This window comes from Hoplias malabaricus, chromosome 5, assembly GCF_029633855.1.
Source record: "Hoplias malabaricus isolate fHopMal1 chromosome 5, fHopMal1.hap1, whole genome shotgun sequence".
NCBI classification, from domain to species: domain Eukaryota; kingdom Metazoa; phylum Chordata; class Actinopteri; order Characiformes; family Erythrinidae; genus Hoplias; species Hoplias malabaricus.
The window spans coordinates 14050018-14075904 of NC_089804.1; the positions used below are offsets into that span (position 1 = coordinate 14050018).

Below are 25887 nucleotides of genomic sequence, written 5' to 3' on the forward strand. Positions count from 1 at the left end.
GTTGTCAAAATATCTCACCCCATTGCCAAAGTTTTTTTCTTGACAAGTAAATATGACTCAAATTAAGATAAAATACTATTGTTGAGCAATTTTTACTTAACTGATTTTTTTATTTTTATTTCTCAAGGTTTTTGTAGGTTTCACATCAAATAATATTGCATTAGATCAACAAATATAAACTAAAAAGCTTAAATAATTCTTTATTGTGTGTATTCTAAATAAACAAGTATTATTTCATCATATTTTTGAAAGATTATAATAATAATTGTTATTATCAGCAGCTGAGAAAACTGCCAAAGTACCAAGATATTTTTTATTTGTTGAGATTGTTGCCCTGAACTAAACTCCTGAAAGTCTGTGCCTGCTGTGACTGAGAAGAGAAGAGAGCTGCTTAGAGCTGGGTGACTCCTTTTAAGATGTGGCGCGGTCACGCCCATTTGGGAGGTCTCCTTTCTTTGATTGGATCCTGGGTCTAAGGCTCACGCGACTTTCTTCACGTTTCAGAGGGAGAGAGAAGTCACGTATACTGGATAAAATAGAATACTGAATAAAATAAAATACTTATTGTCAGGAACGAGAGGCGGACTGACGGAGCGGACGCATTCGCTAAAGCACAGTATATTTAATAAAGAAGAATAATAACAAAACAAAGAGACTTTAACATAACGAAAACAAACAGGGAGCCAAACAGGTTAAACGGGACACGAGGAGCAAATCAGGGCAAACGGGACAGACAGACTAAAGAACGAAACGACAAAGGAAATACAGCGACAACGTGAAAACTAACAACGGAGAGACTAACGAACACGACAGACTTGACTGGATACACGGAACAATAGAACAATGACCAACAAACAGGAAGTGTAGGAAGGGGACTTAAATACAAGACACTGACGAGACGTACCTGAGACAGATAACGAGAAGGACGGGTTAACAGATGACAGACGAGGAGGCGGGACAAAGGCGGAGACTAGAACAAACAAAACAGAGCCATGTGCAAATAAAGCACATGGCGGGGACAACAGACTGACAGGACGAAGGCGTGACAGATGCCCCCCCCAAGAACGCGCAACTCCCGGGCGCGTACTCCTAAACCCCCCAGGAGCTGGCACAGGAGAGGGCACGGAAAACAAGACAGACTAAGACAAGACAAGGAACCAAGGGAGACAGGACTCAGGAGAGGACGGGAAAAGACACAGGAGCTGGGGACACGACAGGACCGAATATACGAGACTGGACATGGGACATGACAGGAGACTGACAAAGGGGGGCCACAAGAGACGAGAACGGACTGGACAGGACAGGAGTGGACACATGGGAATTGACGGGAGACTGGACTGGAGACAAGACAGGGGACTGAACGTGGGACGGATACGGAGACTGGACACGTTTGGGGACAGAAGACTGGACATGGACAGGTGACAGAACAGGGGACTGGAATGGAGACGGGACTGATGACAGGACTGGTTGCTGGGAATAGACGGGAGCAGAGACTGGTGACGAGACAGGGGACAAGACACTGGACAGGATGGGAACATTAGACTGGACAGGGGTATGTGACTGGACAGAAGACAGGACAGGTGACCTGACACTAGACGGATACGGAGACTGGACATGACTAACAGGGGACTGGACATGAGACAGGACAGAGGGTTGGAACGGGGACTGGACAGGAGACGGGACAGGGGTTTGAGACAGAGACTGGACTGGAGACAAGACGGGTGACTGGACGTTGGACAGATACGGAGACTGGACCTGACTAACAGGGGACTGAACATGAGACAAGACAGAGGGTTGAAACAGAGACTGGACCGGAGACAAGACGGGTGACTGGACATTGGACGGATACGAAGACTGGACATGACTAACAGGGGACTGAACCGGGGGTTGAAACATAGACTGGACAGGGCTGACAGGGGACTGGACAGGACTCACAGGAGACTGGACTGGACTTGGTAAGGGAACAGGGACCAAGACATTCAGGGGGACAGACACGAACACAGTGACAGGGACTGGGACAGAGACAAAAGCTGACACGGGTACTGGGACAAGGACAGAGACAGGAACCAAGACAGGGACAGACAGGGGAACCAATATAACAGGGGGGTGCCCAGGACTGGCTAATGTCTGTGGGGCAGTCTGAGGAACCAGCCTGGGCACAGTTCTGGGGATCGGCCCTGAAGTCCTTCGGGCAGACCTACGGACATGGACAGGAGCGGCCGTAGCCACAGTCACGGGGACAGGAGCGGCGGGTGCCGCCATCACCGAGACAGGAGCGGCGGGTGCCGCCATCACCGAGACAGGAGCGGCGGGTGCCGCCATCACCGAGACAGGAGCGGCGGGTGCCGCCATCACGGACACAGGAGCGGCGGGTGCCGCCATCACGGACACAGGAGCGGCGGGTGCCGCCATCACGGACACAGGAGCATGTGCGACGACGTCCACGGAGGCAGAGGAATCTGCGCCGTCGTCCACGGAGACTGGAGAACGTGCGACGACGTCCACGGAGACAGAGGAGTCTGCGCCGTCGTCCACGGAGACTGGGGAACGTGCGACGACGTCCACGGAGGCAGAGGAGTCTGCGCCGTCGTCCACGGAGGCAGAGGAATCTGCGCCGCCGTCCACGGAGGCAGAGGAATCTGCGCCGTCGTCCACGGAGACTGGGGAACGTGCGACGACGACCACGGAGGCAGAGGAGTCTGCGCCGTCGTCCACGGAGACTGGAGAACATGCGACGACGTCCACGGAGGCAGAGGAATATGCGCCGTCGTCCACGGAGGCTGGGGAACGTGCAACGACGTCCACGGAGGCAGAGGAATCTGCGACGTCGTCCACGAAGACAGGAGAGGCGCGCTTCGCGCTCACGAAGACAGGAGAGGCGCGCGCCGCGCTCACGAAGATAGGCGCGGCTGGAGGTGCCGCGCTCTCGAGGACAGGCGCGGCAGGAGGCGCCGCGTTAACGAAGACAGGAGTTCGTGCTGCTCGCCGGGCTCGCGCTGGAGCTGTAAAGGGTTTAGGGGGTTTCACAGGCGCACCCATTAAATCCCTCAGAGGTGCGCCTCTGTTAGCCCCAACTCCGTCGTCACGACGTTGGAGGCTAACAGCCCCTATCCTTAACGCCCCCCCAAAAATTTCCCCGGACCTAAGGGGGTAATCCACCGTCGAGGGGGGAACTCCAGCACGCTTCTTCCGCCGGCTCCTTCGACTCCCGCTGGCGCAACTACTACATTCACGAGTCGACTCCTCAGGTTTAGGAATCGGAATAGCGCCAGGCAGGAGCTGGAGCCGGCAACTCCCGCTGTAGCAGTCCTTCTGTCCATAATTCGGCTCTTCTGAAGTCCTAGAGGCTACCATTGCACGAATTATGGACGCTTGGACTTCTCCTAGTCTCCGAAAGTAACTGTCTGTGCTAGCTGCGTCCTGGCGGTTGGTCATTCTGTCAGGAACGAGAGGCGGACTGACGGAGCGGACGCATTCGCTAAAGCACAGTATATTTAATAAAGAAGAATAATAACAAAACAAAGAGACTTTAACATAACGAAAACAAACAGGGAGCCAAACAGGTTAAACGGGACACGAGGAGCAAATCAGGGCAAACGGGACAGACAGACTAAAGAACGAAACGACAAAGGAAATACAGCGACAACGTGAAAACTAACAACGGAGAGACTAACGAACACGACAGACTTGACTGGATACACGGAACAATAGAACAATGACCAACAAACAGGAAGTGTAGGAAGGGGACTTAAATACAAGACACTGACGAGACGCACCTGAGACAGATAACGAGAAGGACGGGTTAACAGATGACAGACGAGGAGGCGGGACAAAGGCGGAGACTAGAACAAACAAAACAGAGCCATGTGCAAATAAAGCACATGGCGGGGACAACAGACTGACAGGACGAAGGCGTGACACTTATACATACTTGGGTATAGCATAATGAGTGTATTGGATTATTTTTTATCAAATATATATGTATGTATATATCTTGAGTACATTACCAACTATTCTAGATGTTAGAAGCTAATTCGTTTTCCTAAACAGAGACAGAAATTTTCCTTCATGATTAAAAGAGTAATACACATCACTTCATTAGTTAGTAGACATTCACCTGAGAATAACAGAGGGTAACATTAATACATATTGCATAAAAAAGTTTATAACAGCGGCGTTATGTATTTAGAGGGCGGCACAGTGAAAAGTGATTTCGCAAATGTCCATGGGGGCACCGTTGGTCCATGCTGTTTGTCTGGTTTGAATTACGGTTGCGAGAGTTCACTACAAGGTCAATTCTGGGGGCCATCTGTTGATTTTGCAGAAGATAATCATTGCGTTATCTAGGCGCCAAATGGCCATAAACTGGGTTCTTTAATCCTGGTCTCCAAAACTTTGTTTGATCTCCTTGGCTTAAAAGCGTCATAAACTGGGTTGAAGGTGGTGATTTATTCATCCTGGGGTCACTGGAGTGTGTTCTGCTTAGTCCTTGGGTTGAAGACATATATGTGTGCATGAGTTTGTGTGTGTGTGGTAACATAATTTTCATAATGTTACTTTCATGAATATAGCAAAGAACAGTTATTTATAAGTTATAACACATTTTTTATTTGTCGTAGCATATGACAAGGAAGTGTGAACTGAAATTTGCAGAACGAGACCTATATCTTTTTGAAGTCATTAATATAATCATAAATTATTAAAACATGTTATCTAAGGTTCTTTATGCCTGTATGCCTGTAAACGTGCAGGCGTGATTTAATTTGGGTTAACACAGTCAGACAGACAGACAGACGGAGTGCTGGTGGTAAGGAATCCACAGAGCGGCTCTGCTCTGAATGTCAGAGAGTATGCTCTCCATGACACAGTGAACAGCGGCATAAATCACAACCAGACGAGCACATGGCCATAGACAAAAGTGTTTAAAAATACTCCACTAAATCTAGACATCCCACTCGTACAAGTGACCAGGTTTAATTGAAGCTCGAGCGACTTCAAATTCGAGCTTTCCGTTCCACCTTAAATGGTGCAGTAACCAACGGTCCACACTCCACAGACACATGGACATGCTGCACCATTTAAGGTGGAACTGAGAATTAGAACAAGAAGAGGCCACTGCAGATTCGTGAGGCTGAGGAGCTCTGTCTATCTAATCAATAGAAGAAGTAGCTAAAATTCTTAAGTTTTGTCGCTGTCCAAGAAAAACATAGAGCCTCTCTCCGTTTTTGTTGACTTTATTAACTACATTAGTTTAACAAAGCAGCTGTCCTGTGTGAAAATGTCACAATGAATGGACTAATAGAAATGCTCAATAAAATTTGTTGGTATTAAAAATTTTGACATTGACTTCCAGTGAAAATCAAGATGTTTTTCTTTCTCCTATAAAGTTATTATTTTGCAGTTTTTTCTTTGGATAGCAACAATATGCACGTTAAATAGATAAGCTCATGTTATCTGGCTAAACTGAAAAATCCAACTTTTTCTAAACTGCTTCCTGCTTTGTGGAATAATGCCCAGGAAGACTGTAATGTCATGTAATGGGTTTTACAGCTAATTCAGCTGGATTACATTTCTAAAACAACAGTATACACTTTAAATAATGAGACAATTTGTTTTTTGTATTTATTGTAATTTTATACTTCATAAAAGAACCATGCTTACTGAGAATGTAAATGATTTTAAATAACAGTAGTAATCTTAGGTGCCTAAAACCCTTGCATAGCACTGTATGTTCAACAATAACTATTGCTCTATGATAGTGTTTCTAAGTGAAATAAACCACCTGCACATTAATCAATCAAATTTTATTTATATAGAGTTTTTCACAAGAGAATGTCGTCACAAAGCAGCTTTACAGAGATATGAGCAAGCCACGGGAAAGAGTGGCAAGGGAAAACTCCCTCTGTGCATGAGGAAGAAACCTTGGAAGGCTCATAAGGGGGAACCCATCCTCCTCTGGTCGACACCGGGGAGCACAACAGATAACAAAACAGAAGCAAAGTGAACTGAGAGAGATAAATGAGTTATAGTAATGTGAAGATAAAATATTAGTGATATTAGTGAAGCAGGAGGTGGTCAATGATTCTGTGGGAGGGTAAAAGCAGGTGCAGAGTTAATCTGAGATAATACAGCATCCTTGCATGGGCAAAGTCAACACCAGGAAGAACATATAACATTCTTTCATATTCAACAATGGTTCTCTCTGTCTCTATATTATCATTGTAATAAAACTTGGTCGTACAAGGACCTTGGCGAGCTGCTGCTGTTACTGCATGTCCCTTTGGATACTGTTGGCTATCAGTCTGTATTGCTTTCTTGAGAGAATACGCACACAGTGTGTGTAGTGAGTTTCCTATGCCTATGCTTTTATTCCTACTTTGACATCCATGTTAAAACATACATTTAGTTCCTCTTAAGGGTTTTGAATGTTCTTAAGGCAACAAAAAAATGCCGTGTTAACACGCCACGTTTGTACATCTTAAGATGTTTAGATGATAAAGGACATCCATGCTATTGGTAGCCGTCAATATACCCACCCCTTGTTGATGTAGGGGCTACGTTTTAGTCACATGAGTGCTACATTTTGGTCATACGGGCTCTACGTTATGGTAATATGAGTTGTACGGGGGCTGTTTCTGGGGCTGTGTATCCACCACGAGTCTCATACTCAGCTGTGAAGTTGTGTTTGGAATAGTACATGTGTGCAGGTTTTTATTTTTTGGCAGAATGAAGATAACACTTCTCAGTTTCATTATTTGACCTAGTTGTTCCTTTATAAACCTTCTGCTTCTGGACAAATAGATGACAAATAAGCTTTAATGATGGTGGTTCTTCAAAAACATAAGGACAATTAGAGCTAAATTTCATTGTTTACCCTAAATGTTCCTTAGAACACAGTTTTATTGCTCAAAATATTTTCACAAAATGGCGATTTGTCTAAAATTCTTGCAAACAAATTACATAGAGTAAAGAGGTCTGGGGTGCTTGTGGTTCAAAGGAAGCATTCACATTATCGATTTAGAAGACCCTAAGCCTTGGATGAGTTTGATATGAGATGCTGTAATATAAGATGTACCTGGGTGTTACAACTGAAGAGAGAAATATCTGAGCAACGGGAGAATTTATTATATAATTAGTCTCCATTGTTTTACCAATTAATTTCATCACTGTGTATAAAACATACAGTGATATTAAGGAATTCTCTTTTTTAATACTCATTTTCTGATGAGTGTGCTTTCGTCTCAGCATTTTAACTTCTCCTTCAGTGGCTTTGGTGATTAAACTGTGGTTTTTCTGTTTAAAGCGTAGAGGGGAAATGACATGGAGATTGAGCAAGCTGATATCAGCTTTGTGCAGTTTCTATATCAAAACTAGTTACTACCACAAAATAATAATAATAAAAATAACATTATTACCATCATCATTATTTTTATTATTATTATTATTATTATTATATAAATTATATATTATTTAAAATGCAATAAACCAAAAATCTGTGATTTGTTCATTTTCTTACATCTTCATCTACTGACAGTTGTAGATAAAACATATTTCCAATGTTTTCTGACAAACTGTGATTTGTAATGAACACATTTAGAAACTGCTACATGTAACACACTCCAAAAATGTGTGAGAGGCAGATAGAATGTCCATCCATCCATCCATTGTCTGTAACCGCTTATCCAATTTAGGGTCGCGGTGGGTCTAGAGCCTACCTGGAATCATCGGGCGCAAGGCTGGAATACACCCTGGGCAGATAGAATGTGAAAAGTGAAATTCCATTACTTTAAATCATGTCATGTACAGTACTGGGCAAACGCTCTATGCACCAGTGGAAATGGGAGTAGTAAGAAAATATTTATCAGCTCCACTGACCCTACAGCAGCACTTTGTAGTTCTACAATTACAGACTTCCACCTGTTACTCTGCATACTTTCTTATGCCCATTTCACCCTGCTCTTCACTGGTCAGGACAACCACAGAGTAGGTATGATTCGGGCAGTGGATCAATCTCAGCGGTGTAGTGACACTGATGTGGTGGTGATCTGTTATTGTGTGTTGTGCTGGTATGAGTGGATCAGACACAGCAGTGCTGCTAGAGTTTTTAAAGCTCTTAGTGTCACTTCTGGATTGGGAATAATCCACCAACAAAAAATATCGACCTGTGTCCACTGATGAAGGATGAGAGGATCACCAACACAAACTGTGCAGCAACAGAGGTGATATTGTCTCTGACTCTACATCTACAAAGTGGACCAACGAGGCAGGTGTGGACAACGAGTGGGTACAGTCTTTAAAAACTCCAGCAGCACTGCCGTGTCTGATCCACTCGTTCCAGCACACCACCACCACGTCAATGTCACTGCAGCGCTGAGAACGATCCACCACCCAAATCACACCTGCTCTCTACAGATCTCGCTACAAATCAGAATGTGGATTATATTTTATTTATGCTGCAATATGTATTAAATATCATAACTAATTCCCTCTCACCCTCCCTCTCTCTCTCTCTCCCTGATACAGATATCAGTGATGTCAGTTAAATCGAAGTTTATGAAAGAAAAATTATACCTTGTTCACTGCCTCTTTTGCTCATTTCCTATGTTGCAAAACTGTGTGTTAGAAACAGTCTAAACCAGCATCATTTGATTTTGATGACTCAGACACGGTCAGACACGGAGTTGGAGGAAATAAAAATGGGTAAGAAAACCTTAACCATATATAGATATATATCCAAATGCATCAGAATTGGACCATTTTGATTATTTCATTGATAATAAAACATATTCATATCTTAATAGATTTTTTCTTGATGAGATTTGCGAACACTGAGGGCGAAAAAGGCTTAATTTATAAAACATCTGTTTGAACAGATAGCAGCAAAGTGAAAAAAGTAATCATTAAATTGTTAATGTCAATGTTTTTGAATAATGAAATTCTTGCAAATGATTGGCTCAACACAGTGTTTTAGCTGCGTTCATTTGCTTCAAGTTGAATGTTGATTAAATTTACTTGCCTTAGTAAGTCTGAATTCACTGCACCACAGACCGTCACAGCAAAAGGCAACAAAACTCATCCCTGAATTAAAATAAAAATATTCAAGCGAATGCTTCCTATGACAGAAGAGTTAAACTCATTTCAAATCAATGATGCACAACCAAATTAAGCGATCAGATGTAGTTCAACCACTTCAGATAGGGCACAGCAGACTGTTTATATAGTTCCTGAATCAACAGAGAAACAACCATATTTTTATTTCCTGAGGGGACAATAAACAGAGATATTTCTCAAGAACAATCCCTGAAGGAGCACTGACTGGTGCTGCTCAAAGGGATAAACCCCTGCTTTAGGAATATACTAAGCTATGGCATAGAGCAGACCGAAGTACATACAGCATAATGTCACATCTCTAGAGAATCCTCCACCTTTAAACAAACACAGCAGCTCCTCATCTATATAAATCCAGAGCAAGTGATTACATTAACACTCTTTACAGCCTCTCATCTAAACCACACTGGGTGTAAAACTTCCGTGGCCACTGTGACCATACCATAAACTCCCTATTAAATGTGATTATGGCACTGGCATTACTACAGGCAATTACCACAAACCTTTACTTTAACCTTTACTATAATGAGAAGGATAGCTCTTTGGTATTTCAAGGAACTTCTGATGAAAGTGGAACTGGAAATGCTCTTGAAGACTGGAGTTGTGACACATTCTGAGCAAAAAGTGACTGATCATTTCTGTTTAACTCTGCTTTCTGTATTTTCCAGAAATCCCATCAGAGGCTGAAAATACAACACAGGATTATTATGGTTATTATTCTGATTATGAGTATATTGATGGATGTTCTCCAGATTTTGCCAAATTTGGATCCATTTTTATTCCTTTATTCTTTATCATTGTGGTCCTCCTCAGTCTTGTTGGTAACACACTGCTTCTTGTGGTCATTGGAATGTACGAGTCCCTCAAATCACTGACCAACATCTTCATTATCAACCTGGCTGTGTCTGACCTGATCTTTACACTCGGACTTCCGATCTGGGCCTGTTACCACATCTGGGGCTGGATGCTGGGTGATGGCATGTGTAAAGGACTGAACTTTATTTTCTACACTGCCTATTACAGTAGTATTGTGTTTCTGATGTTGATGACGATTCAGCGCTATGTAGGGGTGGTCCATCCTCGCTATGAGTGGAGCAGATGGCAGAAGATCGTGTTTCCAATCCTTGTCTGGCTGTTCAGCTTCTCAGCAGCTTTACCAGAGTTATTCTACAGAACAATTTCTGCCCCATACAACGATACAATGTTATACTGTCAGTACGAAAGCAACCATGCCCTCGTTTCATATGAACGGAACATTTTGTTTGTAGTTGCATTTTTAGTCATTGGTTTCTGCTACTCAAGGATTCTTTGGGTAATCACAAAGTCCCCGACAAGGAGACAAAAGACTATAAAGCTCATCATCTGTATTGTGCTGGTGTTCTTTGTTCTCTGGGCTCCTTATAACATTGTAATATTTCTGCGGACCCTGGAGCTTCAACATTTGGAGCTTTTTGAACAGTGTACTATAAGCAATAACATTGCCTATGCCCATTACGTCTGCAAGATAATTGCCTTTTCCCATTGCTGCATTAATCCAGTGCTGTATGTTTTCATTGGTGTAAAATTCCGCAATCATTTGAGGACTCTCCATCAGAAGATTTTACACAAATTCCATCCAGGAGCACCAGGAGAAAACCCACGCAGACACGGGGAGACCACACCAAACTCCTCACAAACAGTCACCCAGAACGTGATTTGAACCCATAACCTGGGGCTGAGTCCTTTTTTTTTATCCAAAAATGTGTCATTTCAAGCCTCATGCAGCACCACTCAGGCAATGGATGATAAAATGTGTTTTATGATTTATCATATCAAAACTGGTAGTCGACTTTATCAGATCCCTGCAATTTACCATTCACATTCACATGCATTTTTAAATTATGATTTAAATCTAAATGTATTTTACCGGCTTTATTTTCATTTTCATCAGTTAATATTTGTAACTTCCACCTCTTGGAAGTAACTCTACAGGGTTGTTCCATAGCAGGATTTATGAATAAGATTAATTAAGATCAGAGTTCAGGATTGTCCTTTTCTATTGAACAGATTTGACTCAGAGCTTAAGGTATCTGGATAAACTGAAAAATGTGGTTTGTGAAAGCCCAGCCCTGAATACAGGAAGTTGTTATGCTCTGAATACAGGAAGTTGTTATGATCTGATTACAGGAAGTTGTTATATTACGGGAGATTTGATGTTCTGTTAAAAAAAACAACAACAACAAAAATGATTACATTCAAAGTCATTAATGTTCAGAGTCTGGTTAAAAATACTGTAAGATTTACCGTAAAACAATTACATATTCCTTCTTTGTACAGATATGATGTATGTTAATGTTCATCATTTGATGTTTACCATTAGGGACCTGAACTAACAATTTTATAAAGCTTGGCTGTAAAAATATATTGATTTTACTGAAAGTTAGTAGTAATATTCTTTTATCAGCAAAGAGTAGGTGACAGTTGTTATGCTGTGTGAAGGAGAACCCACACTTTTACTGCTCATGTGATAACAAGTACCAGGTCTCCCAAATCTCTGCATGTAAAAAAACCCATGGCTAAATAAACTGCAGCTAGTATTGGGCTGCATTTATGAATATTCCCAGTGTCCAGTGTCCCTCTTTACTACTTATATATAACATGAGAATTACCATGGACTGAGTGTGCAGATGGTGATTCATTCGTTTGTTCATTCATTTTCTGTAACCGCTTCATCCAGATCAGGGTCATTGTGTGTCTGGAGCTAACTGAGGGCAACATCAGAACACACTCCGAACAAGCTTCCATTCCATTGCAGGACAGAGAACTATCACTTCAGTTAAATGTAATTCTGACACAAACTGTGCAAGGAATTCTAGTATTGGTTTCTATAACTTATAACACAGCCTAAGATGGTAATAATGATGTGGCTGATAGATTCATATGCTTTTGTGCTCTGTCAAGAGCCTGATGAGTTCTTCTGCTGACAAAATGCCCTTTTGTTTCAAACATGGCAATACTGTTGTAATTTTCCACATGAGCTGAGCAGGCTTTGATTAAAAGCCTTAATAATTTTAAGTCCATCAGTTTCAGACTCAGCATCAAATACAGCTTTACTAAGCATGTGTTCATTTTCAAAACTTGATGTGTGTTTTTAAAAATCAGGCCAGACCCAGTGTAAACAGTACAGATATAAACATGTTCAGCATGGTCTACTTAGCAGTTGTATTTACTTTTCTTCTGTTCTCAAGAAATCTTACTTACAAAATGTTGCTATATCTCCAGTTTTCTTTGATCATGGGGATGTGGTCAGAGACGTTCTGTCTCCTTCTGGAAAAATCACACAGCTTCTTCAGCGCGAGCATTTTCAAGATTTCTTGTTGATCCACATCCACACTCCAGAGATTTTAAAGAGGATCAGTGGTTTCAGCTCAAACAGAGATAATCAAGACCAAACTTTATAAACGGCCATTTCTGGCCAAAAATATTTGCTTAAGATGATGCTAACACAGCCCCTGTTTGAGTAGTTCTTCTTCCCCTTTCTTTGCTCCATCGATGAACAAAACATCTGTGAGGAAAAATGGGTAGGAAATGTTATCATTTATTTATCATTATTATTTTTAATCTTCATTAAACTCTTGAAGAACCTCTGGTTTGTTTTATATTTTTCTACACTAATTCTGAAACTCATTGTACTTGGTTGAATGATGATCCTAGCCACAACAGTCAAGAGGTTAGCATACACCAATCAGCCAAAACATTAAAATAATCTCATTGTTTCTACATTGTTGGTCCACTGTCCATATAGTTTCACTTTGTGTTTCAGAATTTACGTTTACTTCTGTAAATGATTCAGTTGAATGTGATTTCAACACAGTGAGTCAGCTTTGCAGCTTGTTATGAACAGAAAAGCTTGTCAGTGTTTCCCCTAACTCCAGCCTATTTCCGGCCACTGCCGTATATGGTGCAATTCCGCTCTCTTTCTTCGCCAATCGCATTGGGTAAAACAATAAAATGTAAGTTCAAGCCTTCGTAGGGCATTTAAACATCAGCCTTGCAAAGAAATCACATATCTAAACAATATTTAAGTATCTCTAACAGTGTTGTAATTCTTTGTGTGCAAAACTGCATGTGGAACACAATATATTTCCATTTCGCGACAGATATTTCCCACAGTGTAAAAGTTAGCTTAGCGGTTAGCTTCCTTTTCTCTGAGGGGAACATCTACCGCCATTCTGATCCTTACATGTAGAGTACGGATACCGACACAGGACAAACGTAATCTCATTGTAAACCTCTCAAAACCACTGAATGTGGTAGCAACTGTCTCGTTTGACTGTCACGAGCAGGGGAGGTCGTTAGGAGTTAGGGGGCGCTAGTAATCTTAGCAGTATTGGCGCCTACTTAAAGAAAAGCGTTTTTATCTAAAAGAATAATTTCTTTCAAAGTCAAGCAAGTCTTGGACATTAATCTACACACATGACTCCTGAAAAATGTTGATTTGAGTGAGTAAAGTACTTCTATTTTATTTACAGTTAGCTAAGATTTCTAATATTGTATTTACAGGTGGCTGGAACTATGGGTACATAGGTTAACGTATGGGTACTACGTTAATATCACCACGGCAATTAAAACATGGGCCTTTCCCACAAGCATATTTAGTAACATCAGTCTTAATTACGAAAATAATTATAGTTAAACAGTTAATTTCAGTTTTTTCATCTTTTTTTCTAGTTTTTGTGAGGAATATCACAGGCTTGTGGTGGAACCTGGGTAATACGAAGTATCATCTGTTGCGAACACATCAAGTACTAGTGATGTGTAGGTCGCGAACGAACCGGTTCAAAGAGCCGGCTCTTGTAAGTGAACGATGAGAGCCGGTTCCCGTCTAAGATTGAGCTAATTTTTTATAAGGCTTTCAATCAGAGAACAACAAGCAAGCTCCAAACCTCCAACCCTCCGAGCTGAGACACTTGGTTTTCCTGAATGCCAATCTTCCCTCCAAAAAATAGTTGAAGAAAATGTTAAATCACTTAAATGTTTGTTGACAGTTGTGGTTGTTTTAATCACTACCGTTGAATGCTGCTGTTTTGCACTTTGCAGAGTATTTATTTATTTTATTACCCAGAAATGGATGATTATTTAATTTAATAAGCTATTTTGTAATACCTACCTTTTGGGTTCCATTGGCTATATTTCAGAGTTTACAAGTGATTTTTTATTAAGGTGTTTTTAATAAAAATCCAGTTATTTATACAATTGAATGTGTGAGTGCAATCAGTGAGTTATTACAAGACAGCCATAAAACAATTGGCCATTGCAACACTATTTATTATTTTAAATATTGAACAATACTATTTTGTCCATACAGTCATGTAAAATGTAGGTAATATGGTTCTGTACCAGTGGAAATAAGAGGTAAAACAAAGAGCCGGCTCTCCATGAAGAGCCGAGCCAAAAGACCCGGTTCCCCAAAAAGCTGAAATTCCCATCACTATCAAGTACACACCGGAAGACTTATCGGGGAGTATTAAAGGTTTGGGCCTTGCACACTTAAGCAGACAGACACCAACAAGGGGTGCAAGGGTGAGTAATGGGAGAAGGGGCTTTGTATGAGTTGCTTGTGTGAGTGGATCAGACACAGCAATGCCTAAACAGTTTTAAACCTCTGAGAGTAACTGCATGTGCAAATTAGATTGGATGAGCTTTACACCTTTATTTGCTACACATGGGAAAACATGAGATTTTCCTTTTTAATTCATCCGAGAATTTACATTTACGTTTCGTCATAGCTGCTCGAAATGAGGGTGGGTACTTTAGCTTTGCATGACGTAAACAATGACTACTGACGTGCAGACTGACCAATTAAATGTTTACAGAGAAGGTTATCGACCAATAACGGTAGCTCTACAGTCAGACCGTCCAATCAGAAGACTTTAGGCTACTTCACCACGCCCCCTTCTCATTCAAGCGAACCAATCGGAGTAGGAGAGGGCGGGACTAGATTGTGAACGAAACTTCTCGAAGTTCTATGTGAGCTCTAGAAAAACAAAATCCCGGACGTTTGTAAAATTCCGCCAGGACTTTTTTTAAGTCTAAAAAAGAGGACATGTCCGGGTAAAAAAGGACGTCTGGTCACCCTATTTAAGGTGGAGAGATGCCAGAATGTGAATGCTAAATTTAATTGAGAAGTTGGAGGGGGGTGATGGTAAAACCGCAATAGCTGTGAAAATGAAAGTTCTAATAATGAATTTTTCTCAGTGTCTGAATCAGAGATGTGCAGAAAACATACGCCATTTCCTGACCGCTAATGCCGTATCACCACCAATGCTAGAAATAGAGGAGATGGAACCTTAGTTTACAGGAGAAAAATGAGATTGAAACTGTGCTGCTTTGCCATAGAGAACTTGTGGGCTGTTTCAGACCTCACCCAGAACGAGAAGCCTCTCGCTGCAGCCTGTAGGAAGGCGGAGTTGGACATCCAACCCCGCCCTCTCACAACGTCAGAAGCCACGCCCGTGTCCAGTGACTTTCTGTGTCCCAAATCGTGCTCTAGTCACTATATAGTACACTATTTTAAGGTAGTGTCCGAAATTGTTCCCTACCCTCGTGAATTCGAACACAGCTCACGATGTGAGCTAAAAACTCTCAAACAGAATTTTTTTAACGTAAAAAGTAACAGCGCACGTTATGTCGGAGAGTAAAAACATTTAGTTTGTAAGTATAATTACAAAGCTCGTTGTTGTCAGTGTTTTTGCTAGATACACGAACACGTTATAAATTCGTTATTTCAGTATGTACCAGTAGGGTCGTAGATAAATACACGAATATTCAACTGCGGCACGCGTGATGTCTGTGGTTGATTTAGCCAAATAATTAACAGAGTTACTTAATTACACACAGAAAAAACTCGCTGATAATATTGCCTTCGTGTAAGGAACAAGACTTTTGACTTAAAGAAAAGCTCACAAATGTAGTCACTATGAACATGAATATCACAGATAAACTGTAATCTCCTTTTATGTTTTATTGTTTTATGTTTCTCAGCGTCCAGCCCACGTTCAGGCCACTTTTGACCCTTCAGTGTTCAGTGTTCTCAGCTGTATCTATGGGATGTTTCAGTATGAACTCTACATAGCCCTTGGTTGGCCTTTTGACTTCAGTCAGGTGATTACTTCAGATTAGGACTTTTTTGAGGATACGTTTCCTGTAAGGCTTTAAACTGCATTCTAAACTTTGTCATTTGTCCGTTAGAGTGACATCCCACAGGTGGTAGTGCTGGTTACTTTAGGGAGCATGTCACCTGCAGGGTATATACACATCTGTTACTCAAACAAAAATATTTACACACACATGCAGCTTTCTCTTCAGACACATTGTACATTGTACTGTGATGGTGTGCATTTTGGAGAGACCACTTGTTAAAGTCGTTGTATTGAGTTATTTACATTGTTTTTGTTTGATTGGTGTATTGCAAACAACTTAATGTTTGTAAATGTAGCTGATAAACCGAATTTTCAATTATCATTTAAATTCCAACTGTATTTTAGAACGGTGAGCTCTAATGCACAAGGAAAGGCCAGTAAACACAAGAAGGGAAAGACTGAGGAGCGTTCAGGGTCTGATGGTTTATTTGAATTTATAAGGACACATGTCAGTGTGTAACTGGTCTGACTTAAAAGAAGTTATTTATAGCATCTGATGAGCTCAAATTAGACATGGTCCATTGATAAATAGTATTTATATTAATTTCAGTCTGGATTTCACCTTGTTTTTTTCTGTTAACAGTAAAGGAGATAGAATGTTTACAGTCTCCACTGACCAGGTGTTTATTATGTGTCTGATCTTGAAGCTGAACTGGGCATTTCAACTTTCCTTTTGTTTAATGTGCCATAGTCTTCACAAATGAGAAAACTGTGGTCTGTTTTAATAAATTAATTGGAATGTAGGTTCTGTGGTAAATTTATATTTAGCTTTTTTGTTTCACTAAATTTAAATAAACTGTAAAACAATGTCTGCACTCTTCTATAACGTCTTTAACAGATGCCCCTCACGGTCCTGGAGCAGATTCTATTAGAGATTGTCCTGGAAGAGGGGGACCAAGCTTTTTTAAAGCTCTCACTGGTGTGTCCCCTCTTCCAGGACACTGTTGGAAGACAGTCATTCTGGGCCCAAGCACATTTTCAGAGGCTTGACAGTGAGTATAAAGTGCATTATTGTATTTCAGTAAACTTTATTTTAAGATGTTTGTACTCCTTATAAGAAGAGGTGGTAATCTGATTATTAATTCTCTAATTCGACACATGCAGCTGTTGTGACTTGGAAACTCTACAGCACTGAATACAAACAACAGTTTCACACAGTTTATGGACTGGAGTGCTGTCTGTACTGTAGAGAGACATATAAAGACTGTTTACTGGGTTTGTGAACTGCGTATGAATTTTGAGAACTGTTTCTTTTGTCGGTGGTTGCAAAAAAGTTGACAAATAAATGTTTTATGATCAGAAGATTTTGTTGGAATTTTGGAGTCAAAAGCAGTGTTGCTGGCTTTGATAATAATAATAATAATAATAATAATAATAATAAATACAATTTAATTATACTGCATTTTTCAAGGACTCAAAGCATCGTTACGATACAGAGTATAAAGAACATCAAAAGACAGACAAGATAAGGAAGTAAAATATTATATTAAAAGTATGCTTCTGTTTATTATTTGTTGTCCACAGGCTGCTTTGGGAATGGGAGACATGGGGAACTTGTGGGGTATTACAGCGAGGACATGCATCCTGTGTTCTAGAGCCCATTCTGCCAACAAGTTTATGAAGATTTGGGTGTGTGAGTGAGCCAATGTTTGTGTGGGGTGTGAGTGTGTGTGTGTGTGTGTGTGTGTATATACATATATATATGTAAAGATTTTGTATTTTGATTTTGTAAGATATGTATATAAAATGTTGTAAAGGCTTGAAAATAAAAAAATAAAACTACTGTGCCAGTTTTCCTTGTCTTTAATACAGACTGCACACCTGTGACTTCACCACATTTTAGAGTTCTACAGGCCACTGCCAATAAGCATATTGTATTTGACTCTATTTCAAGCGACCGCGACTGTAGGGAGTTGTGAATGGAGTGCTAAGTTGTGTAATGTGTTTCTCTTTCTTCTTATTGAAACCAGTCCTGCACGACCGGACATCTGAACATGTGTTATATATTTTACTGCAGCATTTTCTTCACTCGGACATTTGGAATATTGTCATTAACATCATTATCTCTTTAGTCTTTACTTTTATTTCACAGCCTGGCTAATTACCCTTAGATATCTCTAACCACTCACAGGTAGTAATTATTAGTCATTATGAAATAAGTGGTACCTCTAATATTTGTGAATACTTATTTGTCTGAACCTCAAAACACAGACGTGTAAATACATATGAAAACTGTATAAGCTTCTAATAAATTGTATGCAGACAAATAGCATCACCTGTGGAAATCTGTATGTTCTTAAAATGAGAAGATGTTCATGACCAGGCAGGGATGCTTATTTTTTCAAGGCACTGTACACTTAATAGCACTGGATTTTATTATTGTTTTGCAGTCAGCTGTGCACTACATAACAATCCATCATGTCATAGTTGGCATAACATTACCACACGTTGTGGCTGAGAATGACCATTACGAATAACAAAATTAACGATTTTTGGGACAAGATATTTACTGAATGGAGAACAGTATTTGAATGAATCCTGAACGATATCCTCCGTTCACTCTACCACTCACAATAACAGTCTGACAAACATTGACAACAACGACTAAAGTTAAATCAAATCAGGTATAAATCAGGTAATGTTTTTAACAGATGCCCTCAGCGGAAAAACAAAAAAACACCTGAACAGTATAATAATGAATAAAAGACGTTATATGCGTATTTAATGTGCTCCTCAGTTTCTTTAAACATGTCTGCGTTCAAGTGCCACACGGTGCTTCTTGAACACGTCAGTATTAGAAGGCGTGGCTGGATGTGGGAGGAGTTGGATGTCCAACTCCGCCTTCCTACAGGCTGCAGCGAGACATACTTACCCAGAACTCACCTGTTTTCAGGCTCCTCCCTGGATTCAGTCCTGATAGATTGATAGATGATAAACGGATCTTTTCTGTCCACAAGTGAGACACTTTGCGATGCCCTGTGATTGTGCCCTGTCCAGGGTGTTTCTGCCTTTTGCACAATGATCATAGGAGTTTACAGACCTCTACAACCCTGAACAACATATGAATGAGTGAACATTTTCCTCTACATCAGCTTTTCATGAGTAATGCTACTGCGATAACAAGGTGGTTATCAGCATTTTGCTTAATTCTTTATTTAAACCAACAACAGTTCATGTTTTCAAAAGGTTTTTATTGCTTTTTAATATTTTTCCATGCTTTACAGTTTTTTTCCTGTTCTGGTAGTCGTGTGTGTTCTTCATGAAGGTTTTCCCAAGACGAATAAAGAGAACCAAGCGTATATGTGACAATCCACTGAACAGAACGTAAGCCAGGGTTTTAGTTTATCCAGCATTTAAGAGGATGAGTGTTGCTCCAGGTTTATTGCCCCTGTATATATATATATATATACACTCAGACTCTGACCACAGCTTAGTTTAATAAAACTCCTCATGAAATAAGTCCTGTTCACTGCTGTAGCTTCAGATTTAAATGCTGTGTCTGTTTAAGTAAAATATACCACGGTGAAAATGTTAAGTTATATCTGTTTTTACATAGAGATTTACATCTTTCTCTCTTTATACATCCATTTAACAAAATACAGAGGCTTAGGTTGTCCTCTGTTGATAACTTTAATAGAGTCACATTACAGAAACATTACAATGATCAGGAACTGCTCGAGTTCTCAGATCAGTGCAGTTCCTCAGGTGAGTTTTTCAGTAGATTGTCACAGGGCTTAATGTGCAGAATGAAATTAATCTTTAGATAGGTTTGAGCTGGTCATTGTACCCTCGGTGGAAAACATGTTCAGGAAGGAGATTCAGCAGCCCTTAAACCAAGTGATAAACTGCTTAACACATCCAACACTCCGTAATTTCATAAAGGCGAAGGGAAGTAAAATGTAGCAGCATTGCGAATGTGTTTTTCTTGAAATATCTTCCTTATTTGACTACATTCTGATCAAATTTGCAATTTTTGCACTGATTGAATTTGTTTATTTTACTCACTGCTTTGTTGGGGAGGGGGGTTCTCTGTTATAAGAGAGAACAGCCACTTGAGGTTAACTCTGAGATGTGCTATAACAGTTCTCTCCAAAGATAAAGCAAAAAAAAGCTTGCGGAAATTCTTAGAGTGGTTTCTTTAATGACTCTACAAACAAGACCCATTTCTACACAGCGTTTGGTCGGAGGGGTCTTTGGATTCTTGAGCCATCGTTCATTTCATTAAGACGGCTCTCTCCAATCGACGGAACACTGGCAAAAGAGGCAAATATTTTAATGCTTCACCAAAAAGAGGAAATCCTTTCTCTTCATTTTCTCAGGAATTACAAAACTAAGCACTGAGATCAGTATGTTACACACCGTCCCTGGTTTACTGACAGCAAGTCAGCTTTGCATTAGATTTTCCTAAATACAAATGTCATTCACCATCTGACACAGTCACTATTCTTAGCACTTTACCGAAGGCTACCTGCAACAACAACAAAAAAAAATTCTTCAAGTATTAGATCAGACATTACAGCTGATTTAAAACCACATGTTTTAGACATACCCCAGCGCCCCCACTAACTGCTGATTAATGATTTGAGCCACTACATCTCTTCACGTTCCTGGAACATAACACTTCTGTCTTGGGGGGTGGGGGTGGGGGTCAAGGCAGAAGCCAGGATGCAGGAAACACAAGAGCAATGTTGAAGAGAGCTGTGCATATTATGAAGAGAAGGTTTCTTAGTTGTTTTCTCCTCAGTTTTCCAGGTGTCCGAGCATCGGCTTGAGGACATTCAAACGGGAAGAAGGAAGGGTTTCCAACACTGGAAGCTGGAGGTTGTTTCTTCATCTGTTTTCCCACTCCGCCCTCTCAGGTTCTCAGACATCACCTACCAGAAAAGAACAGGTAGCAGATAATGCAGAGTTTTCTGTACAAAGTTACAATCAAGACATCAAAACTATTCTTAGTTTGAGTCATTTAAAAGAGTTCAGCCTCTCTTCACATTCTCTAGTCTCATGGGGAATAATTGGCTGAATTGCAGTGAAGTCAACAAGCCCCATCAGAAATGTCTGAAGTTTTATTGTCCAGGGGTTTTTAACCTGGGGTCTAGAGAGCAGTTTACAGTAAAACAGACAAATGTGAACCTGTAGCTCTGGTGCCATGTCACAAAGCATATGTTTTATCCTTAATCATCCTGGTTTTTAGTTCTTCCTGTTCCTGTATTGAAACCCCAAGAAACCAAGAGTGATAGTGTACTGCTCACCACTACTACCTCACCACTGCTGCTGACACCGACCACAGCAGATTTCAACATTTCCCCCTTTCTTTTTGGTTATCTCATTAAGTGAACCATGGTGGTAACATTGAAAAGTTTTAAAAACTCTGCTCTACTCCATTCTCTTTGAGTGTGTGCTATACAACCAATAACATGAGAAAAAACAAGCCAGCTGGCAAAATGCCATCAACAGCTAGAGAACAGCTCTGAAAGCAAAACAATTTCACTCTGCACACGACACACATTTACATATTTCTTGAAGAATTTTTAAGCCATGCTGAAAGATGCTCCGCCATCATAAAGTTTTGGATGGGTTCAGATATCGTACACTGAGTTCTGGTCAAAGCTAAAAGGTGTGTATTACTACCAACATAGGACAGAAGACTCTTATAATTGAACAGTTTTCAGCCCTCTAGTCTAGCATGCCTGTAGTTATCATTTCCGCCACTAAGTGGCTACCTGACAGCACCAATGCATAATCCTGCTCACAACGTGGTTCAGAGAGGTATCATGAAACGCACCTCTTTTAGCCTCATTTAGTCTCGTTGGCATCATTTGTTTTTTGTGATTGTTCTGTATAAGACCCACATATGTATTTTCACTAAGTTTTTGTGTAATGATCATTTGAGGACCTTTTCTACGTATTTTTTGGGAAGTCAACTACTAGCTAACTAGCATTACCGAACATTAGCATTACATAGCCGAACCTATGTGTGCTTTTAGGTCCTTTACACATTTATTTGCTACACAAAACATGGGACTTTCCTTTTTAATTCATTCGAGAACTTACATTTACGTTTCGTCATAGCTGCTCGAGATGAGGGTAGGTACATGAGCTTTGCCTGAGGTAAACGAAGACTACTGACGTGCAGACTGAACAATTAAATTTTTACAGAGAAGGTTATCGACCAATAACGGTAGCTCTACAGTCAGACCGTCCAATCAGAAGATTTTAGGCTACTTCACCACGCCCCCTTCTCACTCAAGCGAACCAATCGGAGTAGGGGAGGGCGGGACTAGTTTGTGAATTAAACGCTTCTCGAAGTTCTATGTAAGCTCTAGAAAAACAAAATGCCGGACGTTTGTGAAATTGTGAAAGAGGACGTCTGGTCACCCTATAATAGATAGTCAGGTCTTAACCTCGTGGTAGACCTTTAGTCATGTTTATTCTCTTGTGGACACCAAGTTGTATTTGTAATAAAGGGAGTACTCATAGACCTGTACCTCTAATTGTATGTGCTTAATCTCTCTTTGTAGAACACCACACACACACACACACACGTTGACAACTTTACCAGATTAATATTTGTGTAGAAATCAAATTAAAAGACAAGTTCAAGTTAAATCCTGGCCCTGAACTTATATAATTGCTGTCCCAACCCCTGAAGTGATTGTTAATTCACATACAAACCAGTTACAGTCATCAATACAAACATCAAGGCCAACATTTATAAAATAAAATAAATAAAGTGTTAGCTTAATAGCCATGTTCAAGTCTAACTCACTGAGAGAACCAACTCCAGGTTGTACACCTGGTGACTGTCCAGTAGCCTCCGCTACACCAACACCGTCCACACTAGACAACATGGCTAGATCTGTACTGGCAGCACCCCTTGTATCAGGGGACACAGGCACACATCCCGTATTTCACCTACTCTAGCTGAGCGAGGTATTGAAAATGTGATAAAACTCAGCAACCAACAACAAATCAGCCTTCCGACAATCCTCTACTGATGGAGACAAAACAAACTTCTCCAGGTCAAACTCCATACTCCACCCAAGACACACTACACCTGCCTCCACAAGTTTTATCTGGTTATAGTTTTTTATCATGACAATACTAAAAAGGTATAATATATAAGGAATAGAGGGCATAATAGTAAATAGAGATCAATATCAGTTAGCAAATATTAGTGAAGAAACAGCATGTGTTCTGACCTGCATTGTGCTGTGTGAGGCTGTCGTCCAGAGTGGTCAGGTTGTCTCTGAAGGCCAGCAGTGGAGCCTTAATCCTCTCATCCTTTTCCTCTCCATCTCCCTCCTGACGGGACAGCTTGGTCACTATGGGTAACTCAATCACTTCCTCAAAGGGTTGTGTCTGCATGATGATGCCATTTTCTCTAAGCTGGACTTCTGGGCTCACACTGTAAAGATAAATGAAAAGCTTCAGTAAAGGGAAGTTCCATTTGAAGTCAACTCTCCTGTGTATAGCACAGTTCCAAAGACAAGGAACACCTTTTTATTTAATTTCCAGTAACTAATACAACATTCATAAAATATGTGAGAACTTTAAACAGTTGAATCACTAGGACATCACTGCTTTGGGAGCAATTACAGACCTGTGTCCAGCAGATGGCAGTGTGTGAGAGATGAGGCTGGAGTTGGTGTGTCCATTTTTGTCACTGTGCTGTGATGCTTCAGGGGCTGGTGGAGAGGATACACTGACTGAGGGGCTTCCAGGGGCTAAGAAAAATAAAATTGGTATTAGATCTGCATTACCCCTCAGGAGTCCCATTATGGTATTGAATAATATAAAATATCCACAACCACATACTCGGTTGTTATCATGCTACACAGAATTGAACAGTTTTAGTTGGGCTGTGAAAAACAACAGCTTAAAGAGGACTTCTATGATTGTGGAGAAACACTGTCCTCTCTGGTTTATGTTCAGAAGCTCTGTCTTTTTTTAGGAATGCTGTGTTTGAAGGGGGAAAAATGGCACTGCTTAAGTTTAACTTGTCTGCAAGTTTTTATTCTCTATTTGAATTACCACACAGACTCATTTGTAACTCAAAATTTGGTCATTTTGGTAACGCTACACAGTCTTAAGACAAATTTGCTACGAGTCTGAAGACATTTTCACTTTGACTTATTTTTGAGGATTATTTCAGATCAATTAATGATTTTCATGCTTTTCAAGGATTGGATTTCTCAATTATCTAAAATATACCAGACACCATTTCTTTGCTGTGAGCAGAGATTTATTTTTATAGACATTGGGACTTTATAAAATCACATTAGACTTGTTTTGTGCACACACACAGACGAGAGAACTAGCAAATTGTGAGGAAACATCCTACAGTTTTTTTTTAAATTAAAATTATGAAAAATATTTTTATTTTACTGGCGCCCCCTCCAGGGTGTGTTCCCGCCTTGTTCCCAATGATTCCAGGTAGGCTCTGGACCCACCGCGACCCTGAACTGGATAAGGGTTACAGATAATGAATGAATGAATTTGATACTTTTCCCCCTTGCTTGTCTGTGTTTGGATGCTGCCATTTTAAATTTCTTTCCTCTGTCAGGAATATCGTAAGAATACCGACAGCCCTTATTTCATTCTCTGTTTAGAAGTCATAGGGTATTTTCCCCTTTGGCCGCGAGAAAGAGCAGCGTTTTTTCTCTCTGTCCCAAATAAAATCATACATCTTTACACTCTAACATCCTGCCTTTTAGTGTTGAAATATGGGACGATTGTGTATTTTACAGGACTGTTGACAATCCTATGTCCATATACTAATTAATATGGATTTTTCTGCTCGCACAGTTCGCTGTAGAGTTAGTGACCTACAAGCATGGCTTATATACAGCGATCAGCTAATAACATTATAGCCAGCTCCATGTCCATTTTAACTGTTAAGGTGCACTTTGTATTCCTACAACAAAAGACTGTAGTCTAGCTCTGCATTCCCTGTTCTCTCCCTTTCATCATGTTCTTCAATCAGTCCGGACCCCCACAGGACCACTACAGAGCAGGAATCATCCGAGTGGTGGATCATTCTCAGCGCTACAGTGACACTGCCGGTGGTGAGTTAAACGGTTGTGGTTACAGACACTGCAGTATTGCTGGCTGGTGTTATATTATCGTGTGTATAAACAGTATGAGCCTGTACAGCTTTTATTATCTGAAAAACACAATGTGAAATATGGGAAAAAACGTGTATAGGGATTTGAATAAAATTAAAATTTATGAAAATGTTTAACCTGACTCTTGTCCAGACTGATTGTTCATGTCTCCATTCCTCTGGGTTGTGCTTTTCTGTACACAAGCAAAACATATTCAAAACCGACAGCAAATATCAGCACTTCAAAACAATTTGATTCAATTTACCCTGGAACTAAAAGAGTAATATAGCCCCAAGGATGCAATCCTGTAGCCATGAGGTGGGCACCATGCAAACTGTAGCTATCCTGATTTTAATATTATTTGATGGCTACATTTGCCTAGGAGCTCCAGTACAAATCTAAAACAAATTGACACAACTATTATGGTTTTCTTTCATTTGTCCATTTCCTGTTTTCACCAAGTGCTTCTTATAAAATCCACATTTTGAAGACAG

General features: G+C 40.5%; 2 protein-coding genes across 7 annotated transcripts in view; one reads left to right on the forward strand and one right to left on the reverse strand.

Annotated features, from left to right (window-relative positions):
• The first annotated feature begins 8696 nt into the window (after positions 1-8696).
• Positions 8697-10807, forward strand: LOC136697266 (chemokine XC receptor 1-like). The gene is made up of 2 exons (XM_066672303.1): positions 8697-8700; positions 9861-10807. Exons 1-2 carry the CDS (start codon positions 8697-8699, stop codon positions 10805-10807), a joined length of 951 nt encoding a protein of 316 aa, XP_066528400.1.
• An 8663-nt stretch (positions 10808-19470) lies between these two features.
• The window catches only part of map7b (microtubule-associated protein 7b), a 37829-nt gene continuing 31412 nt past the window's right edge, over positions 19471-25887 (reverse strand). For all 6 annotated transcript variants that reach the window (XM_066671760.1, XM_066671755.1, XM_066671759.1 and 3 more), the window contains 4 exons: positions 25532-25586; positions 23890-24013; positions 23489-23694; positions 19471-21163 (listed from right to left, as the gene is read on the reverse strand). In XM_066671760.1, the coding sequence (XP_066527857.1) occupies positions 21153-21163; positions 23489-23694; positions 23890-24013; positions 25532-25586 (396 nt within the window). In that variant the 3' untranslated portion in view covers positions 19471-21152. The remainder of the gene's footprint in view (positions 21164-23488; positions 23695-23889; positions 24014-25531; positions 25587-25887) is intronic.